This window comes from Melanotaenia boesemani, chromosome 4 (assembly GCF_017639745.1).
Source record: "Melanotaenia boesemani isolate fMelBoe1 chromosome 4, fMelBoe1.pri, whole genome shotgun sequence".
Taxonomy (NCBI): Eukaryota; Metazoa; Chordata; class Actinopteri; order Atheriniformes; family Melanotaeniidae; genus Melanotaenia; species Melanotaenia boesemani.
The window spans coordinates 24,187,653-24,202,390 of NC_055685.1; the positions used below are offsets into that span (position 1 = coordinate 24,187,653).

The following is a 14,738-nucleotide window of genomic DNA, read 5'->3' on the forward strand; positions in this document are numbered from 1 at the left end:
ATATTTCTCCTAGACCTCGTTAAGTCCAGACGCTTTTCTGTAAGGGTTCTCCAGGAGGTAGTGGTACCTGTCATAGTGTTCCAGCATGTGCTTGGGAGCAAACATATGCTCTTTGGGATCCACAGGTGGATATTCCTGCAGGGAGCCATCAAACCAGCCCCCTGTCTGGATCAGTTTGCGGATGTAGTTGAGGTCGCGTTTGTCCTCGTAGTCGCCCCACCGAGGGAAGTCTCCATTTTGTGCTGACACCAGCTTGAAGTGGATTCCCTCGGGCGTGAAGCACCAGGAGCAGTGCCACCCAGCGAAGTGGACGGGGCTGCCCACCGACCACTGCACCAGGATATGTCCGGTGTCGTTTTCATACTTGCGGAAACCAGGCATGGTATAATATTCACGGCGCCGCAATTTGATGCCATCACCGTCGTAGACATCGTGGAGCATCCCCAGAGTGCAGCCTGATATCACCTCCAAAGACCCAAACTGCTTCCAGAAAAATCCATACAATGACTGGACACAGAGAGGAAAAAAGGAGAACGGCTTACAAACAGCTTCAAATATGGTTGAGAAATTGCATGTGTTCATCTTTTGAACTAATAGAGAAAAATGAAATCTCATGCACAGCACACCACTTCACAGCACTTTTGGACATATCTCTCCTACCTTGCGCATGTGTATGGCGAAAGGCTCTGTCCAACCATCGAACAGCTTGAGGAAAAGGATACCTTCATAGGCTGGGATTTCATCTGCATCGTTAATGATGAAGACATCGTTCGATCTTGCACCCGCCACCCTGGACATGCCATTGCGAGTCAGGAAGGTACGCAAATAGTCATCTGCTATCCAGCCATCCTGCTTACCCCCCTCTGGGAAGTGGTCAAGGAATACATACAGGATCTTGTGACGTATGTAGTCGTATGTACCATTAAGGAGGAGTCGCAGAAAACTAGGTGGATTACAAATAGGAGAAAACAAAAAAAATTAACCACTTTCAGAAGGTAAATGTAGGCATTTTCCCTACTGGGCCAAGACACTATTGGTTTCCATTTTTTACAAAATGGTGAGCCAATTTTTTAGCAGTCACTAGGAGATTACAGGTTTGAGTATGTCCATCAGGATGTTTTAAAACTTAATAGTTTTGATTAAACAAAACAAAGAAATAGTACTCTTCCCCAAAAAGTAGTGACATTATGTAGCAATACTTGTCCTGCTTCACTAGCATGTGTGCATGAGCATGTGCTTGACAAAATGAGTCTTAGTGCCTCACTCTCCACAGCAAACATTCGCCAATTACAAGAAAGCAAAGCACTGCTGAGTTTCTTAAATTCTGCTTTGAAAACTGTTCAAGAAGTCCTCCAGTGCATGAAAACTCTAAGGAGTACATTTAAGCTACAGCTCTTTGTAGCTCCAATGTGACTAACAGGAAATGGACAGAAACTTGGTGATTCTTAAAATGAATTACACAGCTCAGCTAATTTTAGATTGTTTCAAAGAATGGAAACCAGTGTTACTTGGTAAAGTTTTTTTTTCTTTTGTTTGTTTTGTTAAATAGAAACCAGCATAGTGTTCTTTAGTGGGGAAAAAAAGATAAACATTAAGTGGTAGAAAGAAAAAAAACACATAATATCTTCCAGCACAGAAAACCCACTTTCTATTCAGCAAACTGACTGAAAGAACAACTCAATTAACCTGTTGACATGCACAGCAAAAGATGGTGTTTACTGAATGTAGCTGCTTTCATGCTGTCACATCCTATGATTGAACAACAATCTCTCCCTTCAAGGCTACACGTAGTCAATCAGGCTGATCGTCGTCATCTGCTGTAAAATTGCCCTCAAGGTGTTTCATGATGTTGCCAAAGGAATCTTCCTGTAATTATTATTCAACACACTTCTAGAAGCTTTAGAAGCAAGAAGTGTGGCTGTAAACAAATACTTTAAGCTGTGAATAAAAGTTTAAAAAACATTTTAACTGGCAGATATAAATTTATAAAAGGGGCATGTTTGGTGTGTAAACCATTAAAACCAGCTGAATTAAATCTGTGTATTTGGATGCTTTTTACCTTTCAAGCCTAAAGTGGTAAGGACACTGAAACAGACAAAAATGATTAAAACCTGAAAGTCTATCACCTTTGAGGGTGTTATTATTATTTTAAGAGAGTTTTTAAGTTGTAAAAGCCTGTCCCAGCATGTCTTAAATAACTCCTTATGACTCAATTTGTTAGTTGTACTCTATCTCATAATGCAGCACTGACAGTCAAGGGGATGTTTATATAAGCAAACTAGCAGAAGATGTTGGGGTCATCGGTCAAACTCTATCTTTAATTTGTGACATTTGCCTCAGCTGACCTTAGCTTACTTGATACTTGCTCTCAGGCATTTATTAATAGACTAGGTTATCTGAACTGCTGACATCATTAAAAGGAAAACGCTGGCACTACCAGTCATCTAAACAACTCCAGATCTGACACTACGATACAACCAAGTCTTAAGTTAAATAAGAAACATGAAGGATGCATATACCCATACACACTTTTTAGTCAGATTATGATGGAATGATGACACAGCAGAAATTTGAATTCATGTATGCATACTCCTCTCATGACAGCTTCGTACTACTTGTTCTGCTATGTCGTCTTGAATCCAATTTCAGGCTTTACTGTGCATGCTTTTCATTTTACATTCCAAAACTGTCACACAGAAAGAGTCAAGTACCAGCAACAGGACAGCTTTGTGCAAGATGACACCCTTCTTTCGCTGCATGTGTACATGCATCCCCACCCAGAAAATAAATAAATAGATCAATGGTGTCTTACCTTAGAGGGCGCTTTTCTCCATAGGCAGTGAAGTTAGACTCGCATATAAGGAACAAATCTACAGCCTGTGCAAGCTCATGAAAGCGTACATGCAGCAGGTCAAACTCATGATTGACGTTGATGGCATTGATCACCCGCCGCGGGGTCTCTCTGGGCGTCAGTCTCTCCTTCGTTGGCAGATTGGAGTGGTACACCATAGTGGGAACCCCACAATAAGGTCCATGCCATCCCGGCCGACAAACACACTTGACCAGCCTTTTCCCGTTGCCCCTGGTTCTCACTTTAGCCTTTGGAGACACGGAAGGCTTCTGGTGCAGTTCCAGAGTTTTCCGCTGCGCCACAGCTCCAGCTTGTTTTACTTCCCAGACTTCATTAGCCACAGCACCTCCTAATTTTACAGAGTACTCCTTTGGAGCAGCAACCTCTGTCCCCTGCTTGAAGCAACGGGCTCCAGCTTTGGTACGGACAAAGTATGGTGTTTTGTCATCTTGAAGTTGGTGAGTGCGAGTATGAAGGTCTCCCATGGATTGTCCAGGGTCTGAAAATTTATCTGTGAGGATCCCCACTCCATGTTCTTTTCTTATTACTGGTGCTTCTGGGAGGTTTAGTCTGTCAGGCTTAGCATGGTGGTCTTCAATTCTCTGAAGGAAAAAAATTGGAAAAAAAGAAATTTACTAAATAGTTGTACCAAGTTCCCTTCTAATAAATATCCAGCTTCTGTACGTCTGTGTGTCATGACTTAAATTGTGTAACAAACAGCTTGAGATTAATCAAGTTTTTAACTATGACCTCCTGTTTAAAATAGTTTACATACAGTATTACTTTGCACTTGTTACTGAAATAGCAATCAATCAATACTTTATTTATAAAGCACCTTTTGTACAAAAAATATTGCCTTACAAAAGTTCTTTACATTAAAAACAACAATCTTAAAATAATAATAATAAAAAAAAAATTTAAGTGACGGCCACACACCCATACATGACATACACCCACGCATACATACAACCACACAAAAACATAAACATAATGTCCTTGACCAGCGCTGTCCTAACCCTTACCAGTCACATTGGAGAAAATAAAATAACATGCATCGTCAGTGTTGTGCATCAACAAGTTCAAAAGCATGTGTTCATTGAACACATTCATTTTATGTTGAATTGAATGAAACATATTTACAAATAAAGAACTTGAACATGAACTCGTTCAGATTATGTGAAGTCCCTGCAACAGTCACAACAGTCACAACCTACATTTCTTTGGGGGTGAATCTTGACAGTAAACTTAACTGGAAAAGAAACAGTGAGACACTGTTGTGAAAAAAGGCTCAGTCCAGGCTGTTTTTTCTACATAAGCTGAGATCTTTTGATATAAGCAGGAGACTCCTGAATGTGTTCTATCAAGGGATTATGGCCAGTGTTTTGTTCTATGCTGTAGTGTGTGGGAGCATCATGGCTGAGGACAAAAACAACGCAAAAAAACTGGTGAAAAAGGCAGGCTCAGTGGTCGGACCGTCTGGCCTCGGTGTGGGCATTACCATGAACAAACGGATGATGACTAAACTTTAAACTGTTCTGTCTCTTGCAGACCACTGTTCACAGTGTCTTTAATGAACTCAGGAGGTCTTTTAGTGAGCGACTGGAAATGCCCCAATGCTCAACTGAACGGCTTAGAAACTCTTTTAATCCTGCTGCTGATGAGATCTTTGTATGAATTTGGTACTGATAATTCATTTTGCATTTATGGTAAAACGACAACAGCAGGAGCAAAGAGAGATGCTGCAGAAGCAGTATGCACATCAGATGTCTGCTTATGATTATTTACAGAAATATTAGAATACGGTCTGAAATTAAATCTAACATTTCTATGCAAATTATGTCGGCCAGCGCTTTAAAAAAAGTCAGAACGTCTTTGCCAACTTCTAATTAGTAAAGACGTGAAGTTGAAGCATCTGTCCAGAGTGAATAGATTTGCAGCATTTTTTTCTTGCTTTACATTTAAGGAGGTAAGCTGAAAATAGCAAAAAATATACTTCTGTTACACACAAAGTTTTTTTTTTGTCCTCTATCAACACATCTGTTCCACACCCACATCTGCTTTGTGTGATAGAATTAAAGGTCTAGTATACAAATTGATTTCATTCTCACTTCTAACCTAAAAAAAAACAAAACAAAAAAACAAAAATTATGAACTGAACTTCAAAATGGTTCAAAATTGAAGTCAGGAACTCTGAACGTGAAATATTCATTTTACCCTGTGAGAACTGAACTTTAAACTAGTTCATGAGAAGCAACACTGCATCATATACCTTTTTTATGGTAGACATTTTGAATTGAAACAGTAGAACAAAGGTGTATTGCTGACAGCTGCATTTCATGTAAACATTCTACCTTTGTGCATGAGCTTAGCATAATATACTGAAATATTTGTTTATATTAAGTTAAGCCATCACTGCAATTCTACCTCTAGGTCAGATAGTCCAGCAGTACCCTGACATTTCATATCATCTCTATGCTGAAAATGTACAACTGTATTATTCTTTCAACCCAAATGACTATTACAAGCTGTCATCTCTGATAAAATGTTTAGCAAGCATGAAAATGTGGCTATGTAACCACTACAGAAATCCCCATTGTTGCCCCTAACAGCTGCATCCCTGACATAAAGAAATATCCTGGTGAATTAGGCTTGTGTCCAGCCAAGCTTTAGAAAGTTTAGTTTAATCTTTGACTCAGCTATGGCTGTGGAGCACCATTCAAAAGGAATTAATTAGGACCTGCTTCTTTCAACTGAGAAAAATATCCAAGCTATGAAGCCGTCTGTCTAAAATGGAGCTGGAGATGATTATCTATGCTTTTATTTCATTGACTATTCTAACAGCCTTTTTTAACTGTTCTAACAAGAAGGAACTCGGTCGTCTTAAGACAGTTTAAAACACTGCTGCTAGGCTTTTAACGAACACAAGAAGGAGATATCATAACTCCGGTCTTGGCCTCTTTGCAGTGGCTACCAGTGCATTTTAGGATACGTTATAAAATTCTAGTTCTCATGTGTAGAGCCCTATCTGGTCACACCCTTTCTCGCAGTCTGAGGTCAGCTGGCCAAAGACAGCTAGTGGTTCCACAGACACATTTTAAGTCTTTAAGTGAAAGGGCTTTTCAGGTTGTGAGACCCAGACTGTGCAGCGCCTTGCCGATGTCTTTACACTGCCTTGATTTTATTGAAACTTTGAAAAAGCAGCTAATGACCCTTTTATTTAGGCAGACTTTTAATTAGACAAGGGCATGGTCTGACGTTTTAATGTCTTTTTGTTTTATGCTATGTTTTAATGTTTGCTCTTATCTCCATTATGATAGCTTTTATTCTTTGTGTCCATGTTTTTTTTTACTATTGTAAAGCACTCTGTGGCTTTCAACCTGTGAAAAGTGCTATATAAATAAACCTTACCAACTCCTATTCGCCATCACAAATTTTTATATTTTCCTAATAATATCCTGCCCTTGCCTAAATCAATATCAGCATCTGGTGTTGTAATTGGTTCTTTCTGTAAAATATTCATTCATTCCTGTCATCCAAACATACATTTTAAAGCTTATGGAACTTATATTAGTGAGAATATTGTTTATCTAGAAAAGTGCATTGGTTTCATATTGTGCTTGTCTGCTTGTAAAGAGTTAAAAGATTTGTTGGTAATACTGCTGCAGCCTCCAAAGCTCACATGCAGGTACATTTAAGAATAGGGTAAATTATATACAATAACAATGAAGCTTATGCACTTATAACAAAAATATATATTTTTTAAATCATGAAGAACATGAGTGATGGAATATTGCCTGTAATAACTAAAAACAAACTTTTTTTTTACTGGAATGCACAAGAAAACCTCTACTAGTTTTGCTTCTGCAGTTTGTGAAGCATTGCAAAGCAGGCAGTCTTCAATAAGGAAGGAACATTATCGCTAAAATAAACAATGAAAATGTACAAACTCCAGAAAATGCAAGATAATGAAGAGGCAACGGATGCATATTTAGATGACTGAACAGTTTATGGTAAGATTCAATAAATGTTGCTTCCAATGTGGTATTTTTTCTCCAAGGCTTGCCAGTTGTTTAATGCAACATATGTCTATTTCATTGCACTAGATAAATAGTTATTACTATGTAGTAGTCGGCACAGTTTTGCATGCTTAGGAGGCACACGTTCAAGCCAGTACCCCCAACAAAGTATTTGGTTACAAATTTGCACCTATAGTGCAAATTTGGGAAACCACTAGGTGCAGTCTGCAGCATTGAGGATGGAGCCTCTTAAAGAACATCTTAGAGCTTTTTTTCATGTCAAGAAAACCAGAACAATGTGGATTCTTCTCATGCACTCAAAGCCAACCTGAAGTTGAGATAACACACACAGTCTCTTTATTCAGAGTCATATGATGCTATTAATCTATTATTTCCTTTCTCAGCTGTTTCTCAACTATACATGAAGAAAAAAAAAATCATATACTTAACCTATAAAAGAAAGCTGGTGTTTTCAGATGATCCTATTGTGGCTAAGTACACTACATGTTACAGATGTTTCTTTTTTACTTATCTCTCAGGGTAAGTGATATAACTGAACTCTTTAATTTTACCTCCTTGAGTAGGTTTTCCAACTGATTCGCTTCTGGTTTTTCCCAGGGATGGGGAGGCTCTGGCACCTCCCTCGGTTGCATCTCAAGTTCTGCAAGGTCAAGACCTTCAATCCTTACACCCTCAAGCCCCAGGTCCTGTCCTTCACTTTGTCCTCCGCCTCCTACAGGACCTGCCCTTCCTCCAGGTTGACGGAGGACATGTAAGGGAGGAGCCTCTTCAGGAGAGGCAGGGCTGAGCGGTGTGGAAGCCACACCCTTTTCCCTCCAGAAGAAGCCAGTTACCATGATGAACGACTTGATGTTGGGGTATGGAGCGGAGAGTTCACGCAGCAGGGACACGTAATGAAGGGCCTTGTAATAATGAAGGAAGGAGATGACGCACAGGCCCACCGTGCACAGCAAGAACACTCTGTGCCGCCGCATTTTCATCCTGGAAGGAAAGGAAAGAAATAAAGAAACTTATCAAACTATCATGTAATAGTATTATTGTTAAGGTCTTATGTCTTTAATCTTATCTGCACTGCAATACCTCTGCAGATAATATGTAATTAATGTAAAAATAATAACCTGGGGGTGGTTTGAAAAGAAATAAAAAAAAGAGACACCAGCCTTTTCCCCAGCAAAGAAAAAATAGTTCAGATAAGAAAAATGGGTAGAGCCACAAGCCTGTATCATATCCTTCAAGTTTGTCTTATTTTTCAGTTGGAAGTATGAAGATAGATAGAAAACACCACAGAGGTACATGCGTTCTGACCACTGATCGAGGATAATGTTAGTTCCAGTGGACTATACTTGATAATACCAAATTTTCTCATAAGATAGAAAAACAAATAAATTGAACTGTCTGACAACAAAAGATATAACTGATATTTTCCATTTTTCTTCATCAGTTAACTATATTGTACAATGTTTTTATAAGAAAACACAATGGAGCAGCTAAAGAATCGTTTTCCAAGAGTCCAAAACAAAAGTCAAACATGAGCAAATATTACACACATTAAAACAAATGCAGAAAAAGTATTTCTGACTAAGAAACTTAATGAAAAATAATTTGCGACCTTTCATGCAGTAAAATGCACAAAAAGAAAGATGCAAACCATACATAAAGTGAGCTGAAGCAAGAGGGGGGAAAATTCAAGAATCAGTCATTTTTTTATTGTCTTTTAAATTTGCCATGGTTACTAGCCTCCATGTGTTTGAGCTTCCGCTACAAGGATGGATTTTAGAAGTGAAGCTGAAACACACCAGAAGGGGAAGAGGACAAAACTGTTAACCCTCTTCCTCAAAGTGATCTGCTACAAAAGAAAATGTACAAACAAAATACTTCTGCTACATCAGAAAACACATCTAAATGTCTAAGAGCTCAAAAGTGGTCTCAGATATGTTTGACAACAAATCTTACCACTGGTGTGGGATTTCTTTATTAACCAGACACATGCAGTACTGTCAAAGAACAGGGGTGGTCTTTACTCACACAGTAAAGTGTATTTAGCTAAAATAAACTGTTGACTATTACAAGTATGAATGAGGAGTGAATGAATAATGGACACAATGTATAGCCCTTTGAGTGACTTGAAAAGCACAAGTCTAATCCTATTATATTATTATTTAGTTTTAAGTGTTCAGAAGAGTCACAAATAAACACAAAGGTAAGAGAAGAAAAAAGCAATGACTTAATGAACAATATGTGAAATGAGTGTGATATTGGTGTGCAGGTAGAAGTGTAAAAAGCCTAGAGAAGCTTTAACAGATAAAAATGCAACTGTGTTCGGCTGAGTCTGAAGCCCCACCACCACAACTGGATACGCTCATCATACAAGACAAGAATTCTCACTCTCTCTTTTTGACAGAGTATTTTTGGTGTCATGATTTAGTAGTGATGTTTCTTTGTTTTCTAGATGTTCCTCTAGACTTGCTCTAGACTGTAAGATGTCTACTTACAGTCCTCAAAGGCCACCTTCCTACAGATTTTGATTGTTTCCCTGCGTAACACACCCGACTGAAATTAATGAGTCACTAACATGCTGTTGGAGAGATAGATTGACTTTTAATTAGATGTGTTGGAGCAGGAAAAAATCTAAAACCTGCAGACAGTGGCCCTTAAGGACTGGAATTGGACATCTCTGCTGCATTTGCAGCTCATCCCTCAAATTTCCAACCATTAGTGTGCTTCTAAGCTCAAAGTCTCCTGCTGTTAAGCGCTTGTACCAGATGAAAATGGGCAGCATCTGTCTGTCTTTTGGATTACTTTGCCAATTATATCTTTCTCACAGTACACGCTACTCAGCAAAATTATTTTTTTTCTTCTTTTTTAAAAAAATGCAGGTCTGTAACCCATGATTTCCAAAGCTAATTTCCATGATGTTTAGAACCGCTAATCTTGAGATGTAAAAAGTTAAACCTCAACAAAATGAGGGGAAGTTGAGATGGCGCTAATACTTCACAACATGGACACTATAAACACGCAGAAATCACTGACACTAATACATTCAAGTAAACTGACTTCTGTAAGTTGAAAAATATGAATTTGTATCTAGAAATGAAAACATACATTGTGAGATAAATAGCTTTTCTATATGATAACCTGTCAGGCCTATGAAAGCACTAGGGAGAGGAGATGAGTTGGAAGCTGGTTGTTTGTGATGTATTAGTGGAGAACTGTGCCACCTCATCTCCCACTGTCGGAGCCTGTCTTCATCTCTCTCAGTTCTCCCCACTTTATTTGTCATCTTTAATTCTCCTTCACGTTTGCTCTCTTCCCTTCTTCACTCTGCCGTTTCCCATAAAGCTTGGTAGAAAATCCAATAAAGAGGAAGAGAGCAGTACAGACTTATCTGTCACTCTTTCCCAATATATACAGAAGTGGAAAGAAATAGTGACATAAAAGGAAGAAACTAGGTTTAACTTTTAACAAAATGTGTCACGCATACCCGTAGATCCTACGTTTCAAATTTGTAGATGAGCTGGTGAAGGTTCCTTTTAGCCCAGAAAAAAAAATCATTTTTACTTCCAGTAATCAAAACAGGGACACATGGTACACCAATGTTGCACTACTATACTGACTTTAGACTAAAACGATGCATGGAATTAAAACAGTAGTTTTCTGATATTCTGGGGCCATCTAGCATGGGAATGTTTCTGGATTGTAAAATAAAAAGTTGTAGGCACCCAGCTAAAGAAGCACAGAAGAACAACAAAAGTCAAGTTTGAAATGATTTGAACGAAATTAAATCTCTGGAACTAGAATTTTTACATCCCTGGGTTAAACAAAGGGCAACGCTACCTTTGTTACCTTAGCTCTTAGGATTTTAGTTCAGAAAATATTTTGGAAATATGAGAAGAAGAAGGAGCAGGTGAAAAGGGAAGGATTCAACAGACTGATACACCCATCACCAATCCATATACAAATCACTTACGAATGAAGTAAACGTCGGCATCTTGTGGGTATTTTCTGCAGACTCAGGAGCACCCTGGCACCTCTGCGCCAAGACATGACTGTAGTCGTTACCAGGCTGCTGTAACATTCCTCTCCTTTGCGATCCTGCCTGTCAGATAATGTACATTGTGGAGTTTTACAAGTAAAATAGTGTTAGGTAAAACTAAATGCTTGAAATAAGTGGAATGCTTAATGTGTAAATGTGTAATCACTAAGAATGGGCATTTAAATGCTTTCTGAAGTCGGCTAGTCAGGCCTTTCAAAAATGATTAGCCGATTACTCGTGATGTCATCATGACGTCATCAAAAATTAAATAAAAAAAATCCTTGATCTCCAAATGGAAATTGTAACACGTATAAGATGTTATTTATATATTGTGTGTGTTCCGTAAACAGGTGCTTTTTTTTATAGTGTTATGTTTTTAACATTGTGTCCTTTATTGTTCAGCAGGTAGATGACAAAGTGGGTCAGGGAGACAGGGTTTGCTTTAAGGGCTAACTGCTGTGCTACGTGAGCTAAATGCGGCACCCACAGGAGCATTCAGCAACAACAAAACCAGTTATTTTCCTTGCTCCAGAAGCAACATTTCTGAGGGTTTAGTAACAGTGCTGCTCTGGTTTGTTGCCTCAACAATCGGTGAAAACTGACAGAAACAGTAACTCCTCCAAACAAAACCTTGGCTTTTGATGCTTTGACCTTTCACTTTGCGAATCGTTTTAACTAATTAGTCGAATGTGGATTAGTTGTGCATATCCCTATTCTTCAGTTTATATCTGTAAATATCAGGCTGCAATACACTGGCATTTTTGTGCTTTAGTTAGGGGTTTGAATTTAATCATTTCTACAATTCATCGCGATGTGGAAGTGGACAATTCTCAATAAAGCAACAAAACACAACAGATTATAAGTAATGTAAGGTATTTATTCTGCTGCCACCGAACAATTCACCTGTTTAGTTAGCTACGTGGCTGATTTTCTCCCTTGTTCAACTAAGGCTCTGAAGAAAAGAAAAAAAACTCCCAATAGGCTAGAAATGCTGGTAGCTCTTTTGTCAGACTTTGATGCATGCAACAATTGCCCGGTGTGTCCAGGCATGTTGCATGCAAAAGCAGTGCCTGGTTGGACAGTTGGTGCTGCTGATTTAACTTCAACTGGTCAAAACCTTATGGTTTATGGACCCATAAGCATATTATTTATTTATTTTTGTATTTTTTTGGTTAAATTCAATGGAAAAAAAATGACTATGTATGAGTCCGTTTTCTTGCAAATGTATAAATACTTAAACCTGTGAACTCAACTCCATGAATGTGTTAGCTGAACAATGATGGCTTATGGAACAAAGATGTCAGTTCAGGACAGGAGAGCACTGGACAAACAGAAGATAAAATTTCAGATTTTTTCTTTCATTTTCTTTGTGAAAGAAAATTAAAACAAACCCAAGCAATACGTCGTGCTTGAGTTTTGGTGTTTACAGAACCAAAAGCTTTGACTTAAGTATTATCTGATGTCAGACTTATGTCTGATCCTTCCTGCAATATTGTTTGTTAGATTTTATAGTTTATTTCTGTTAGACTTTTTGTTTTCGTCAAAAGAAAAAAAAAAAAGTCACAAACCCTTTCCTTTTCTTTTTAAATTTCCTCAGACTCAGACTTTGTGGGGGTATTTGAAATATTTTAGAAGTGCACATAAAGCCCTTGAGAGTTTTGGAAAAATTCAGACTGCTGGTTGACCATTGCAGACCAAACATTTGGTCTGGAGACTTGGGAGGGCGATCCAAGTGATAAATAACCATAGAGAATGCAAGTGTACGTGCAGGGAGGAAGAATTCTCCAAGTAAACTGCTTTAATTTAATGTCTGTGTATTAATGTGTGTGCCTGTGCATGTTTGTACTGCCACAGCTGACCTACTGAACTACTTTCACATACTGTGTAGTCACCAAGTGTTTTTTAAAAAGCTGAATGAAATGCATTACCACAACAGTTTAGAAAATTAGACCAAAGAATGTATAGTGCTGGCATGCATTCATTTATTTCCAATGAAATTCTTCTATTAACTTAGGAATCTAACACGTAATTACCACCTCATTTGTATTTTCCAGCCATTTTCACCTTCCCTGCTGTATTTGGAAAGATGTTAGAAACCAAGTTCAAGAGAACCACATTTACTCTAAACAACACCAATTAAATTCTTCTTGTTCTTTAAAGCTGTAAAACTGAGTGAAAAGTAGTTAGGAATCAAACAGGGCTATTCCTACCTATTTTTATTACCTATTCTTTTTCATTCAAATAAATTATATTAAAAACTTATTTGTGCACATCCAATAATTTCTAGTAAAGGTGTTGGAAAAAATAATTTAAACTACATAAGAAAAAAAGTGCACAGTGCTTTTGCTCAGCAGGACAATTTATCAATTCTTCAAACAGTTCAGCCTCTCGTCAGAAGGCTGTGTGAAGGCCCATTTATGCTCAATGCAGAAGACTGATATGCAGACGGACAGACAGTTTTGTCTGTCTTCTGCATCGGTTATGCTTGCAGTTTGGTCCGTTCCCAGGGAGGTTAGCAGGAAGGGAACAAAAAAGCAGAAAAAGAATGAAGGCGAGCACAACTGTATAAATTGCACAAGCTTTTGAACGAAGTTTAGGGCCTGTTAGGCGGCTGGAAGCAACTTTATAGCAGCGCAATACTGCCACCAAACAGCGTCTAAATGAGTATAAATAGGCCTTACGGGTGCATTCACACCAGCCCTTCTTAATCTAAGACCCCGGTTTGTTTGATTGGAAAGTGTGTTTCATTTGAGGAGGTGTGAATGTGCACTTTGGTCCACCTAAAAATATAGGTCTGGGTTCATCTCAAGTAAACCAAAGGCAGGAAGCCAGACTACAACTTATGTGGCAGAATTAGAAGTGGCCCTGCATTAACCAAAAGAGCGAAAGAGTTTACTTGTTCATTGTTTGTCTCGTCTCCTCCTTAGCGTTGCCTCAGACAAGAAAGGGAATAAATCATTCAAAACATTTAGTTTGTTTCATTAATTGCAGTGTGAAAACAAACTCAGACCAGTTAAATGTTGCAGCCTGCTGTTGAACCCGATCATCACCCCTCCACCACTGTGTCGTGATGTGATGGCTGTGCATTAAACCACAAATCCCCACTTTGGTCTAATGTTGTAAAAGGACATTAATTAAAGAAAATAATTTGCTTCACCTAGGTCATTGCTGATGTCTTTCCTACTTGGCATTGTGTTAGAAAGCACTTAAAACCTCCACACCAGCACACTACAAAAACTTGTACATTTATAGGAGGTACTCACACTGATGACCAATTCAAGTGCATTTGGTTTGATTTGCAGTGCCTGGCTGCTAACAGAAACAGAATCAAAGCCTATATAAACCAATATATATCTAAAATATCAGCAATCTGCATCTGCAACAGTGTAATGCCACTATAGCAAACTGACCAACTGCACCTTGTGGTGCTGGAAATCTTGAGAAAGTGCAGCTGTGGAAATGACACAAGAAACACGTGACTTTTGTATTTTCAGTTATATTTTCATTATAAATGGTGCAAACAATGATGCAAATAGCAAAAAAGAGCATTGCTTGTCCATGAATTTAGTACATAAGGTAAGTTTTTTTTTCTGATTCTGATGCACAGCTAGCTATGGTATTAACCTGCTGAGAAACAGCATGAGCAAGAGCCAACAAACTGTGCGGTTATTGGAAACAGACCCAGAAACACACACATAACTGTATCAGCACTCAAACAGGACAGGGGTCCAATATGAAACCCTGGGCCTGACTCCAGCAAAAGTGTACTATGACAGTATGTGCGGATACACAGTGCAGCCATTTACGGACACAAACA

At 38.5% G+C, this 14,738-nt stretch overlaps 1 protein-coding gene across 5 annotated transcripts in view; it reads right to left on the minus strand.

The window, feature by feature from the left end:
- The window catches only part of mgat3b (beta-1,4-mannosyl-glycoprotein 4-beta-N-acetylglucosaminyltransferase b), a 65,156-nt gene that overhangs the window by 10,624 nt on the left and 39,794 nt on the right, over positions 1 to 14,738 (minus strand). For 4 of the 5 annotated variants that reach the window (XM_041983832.1, XM_041983831.1, XM_041983830.1 and 1 more), the window contains exons 2-6: positions 10,856 to 10,984; positions 7,440 to 7,869; positions 2,813 to 3,453; positions 661 to 943; positions 1 to 507 (exon numbers count right to left, since the gene is read on the minus strand). In XM_041983832.1, the coding sequence (XP_041839766.1) occupies positions 10 to 507; positions 661 to 943; positions 2,813 to 3,453; positions 7,440 to 7,869; positions 10,856 to 10,932 (1,929 nt within the window). In that variant the 5' untranslated portion in view covers positions 10,933 to 10,984 and the 3' untranslated portion in view covers positions 1 to 9. The remainder of the gene's footprint in view (positions 508 to 660; positions 944 to 2,812; positions 3,454 to 7,439; positions 7,870 to 10,855; positions 10,985 to 14,738) is intronic. The other variant, XM_041983834.1, reaches the window with a different exon arrangement.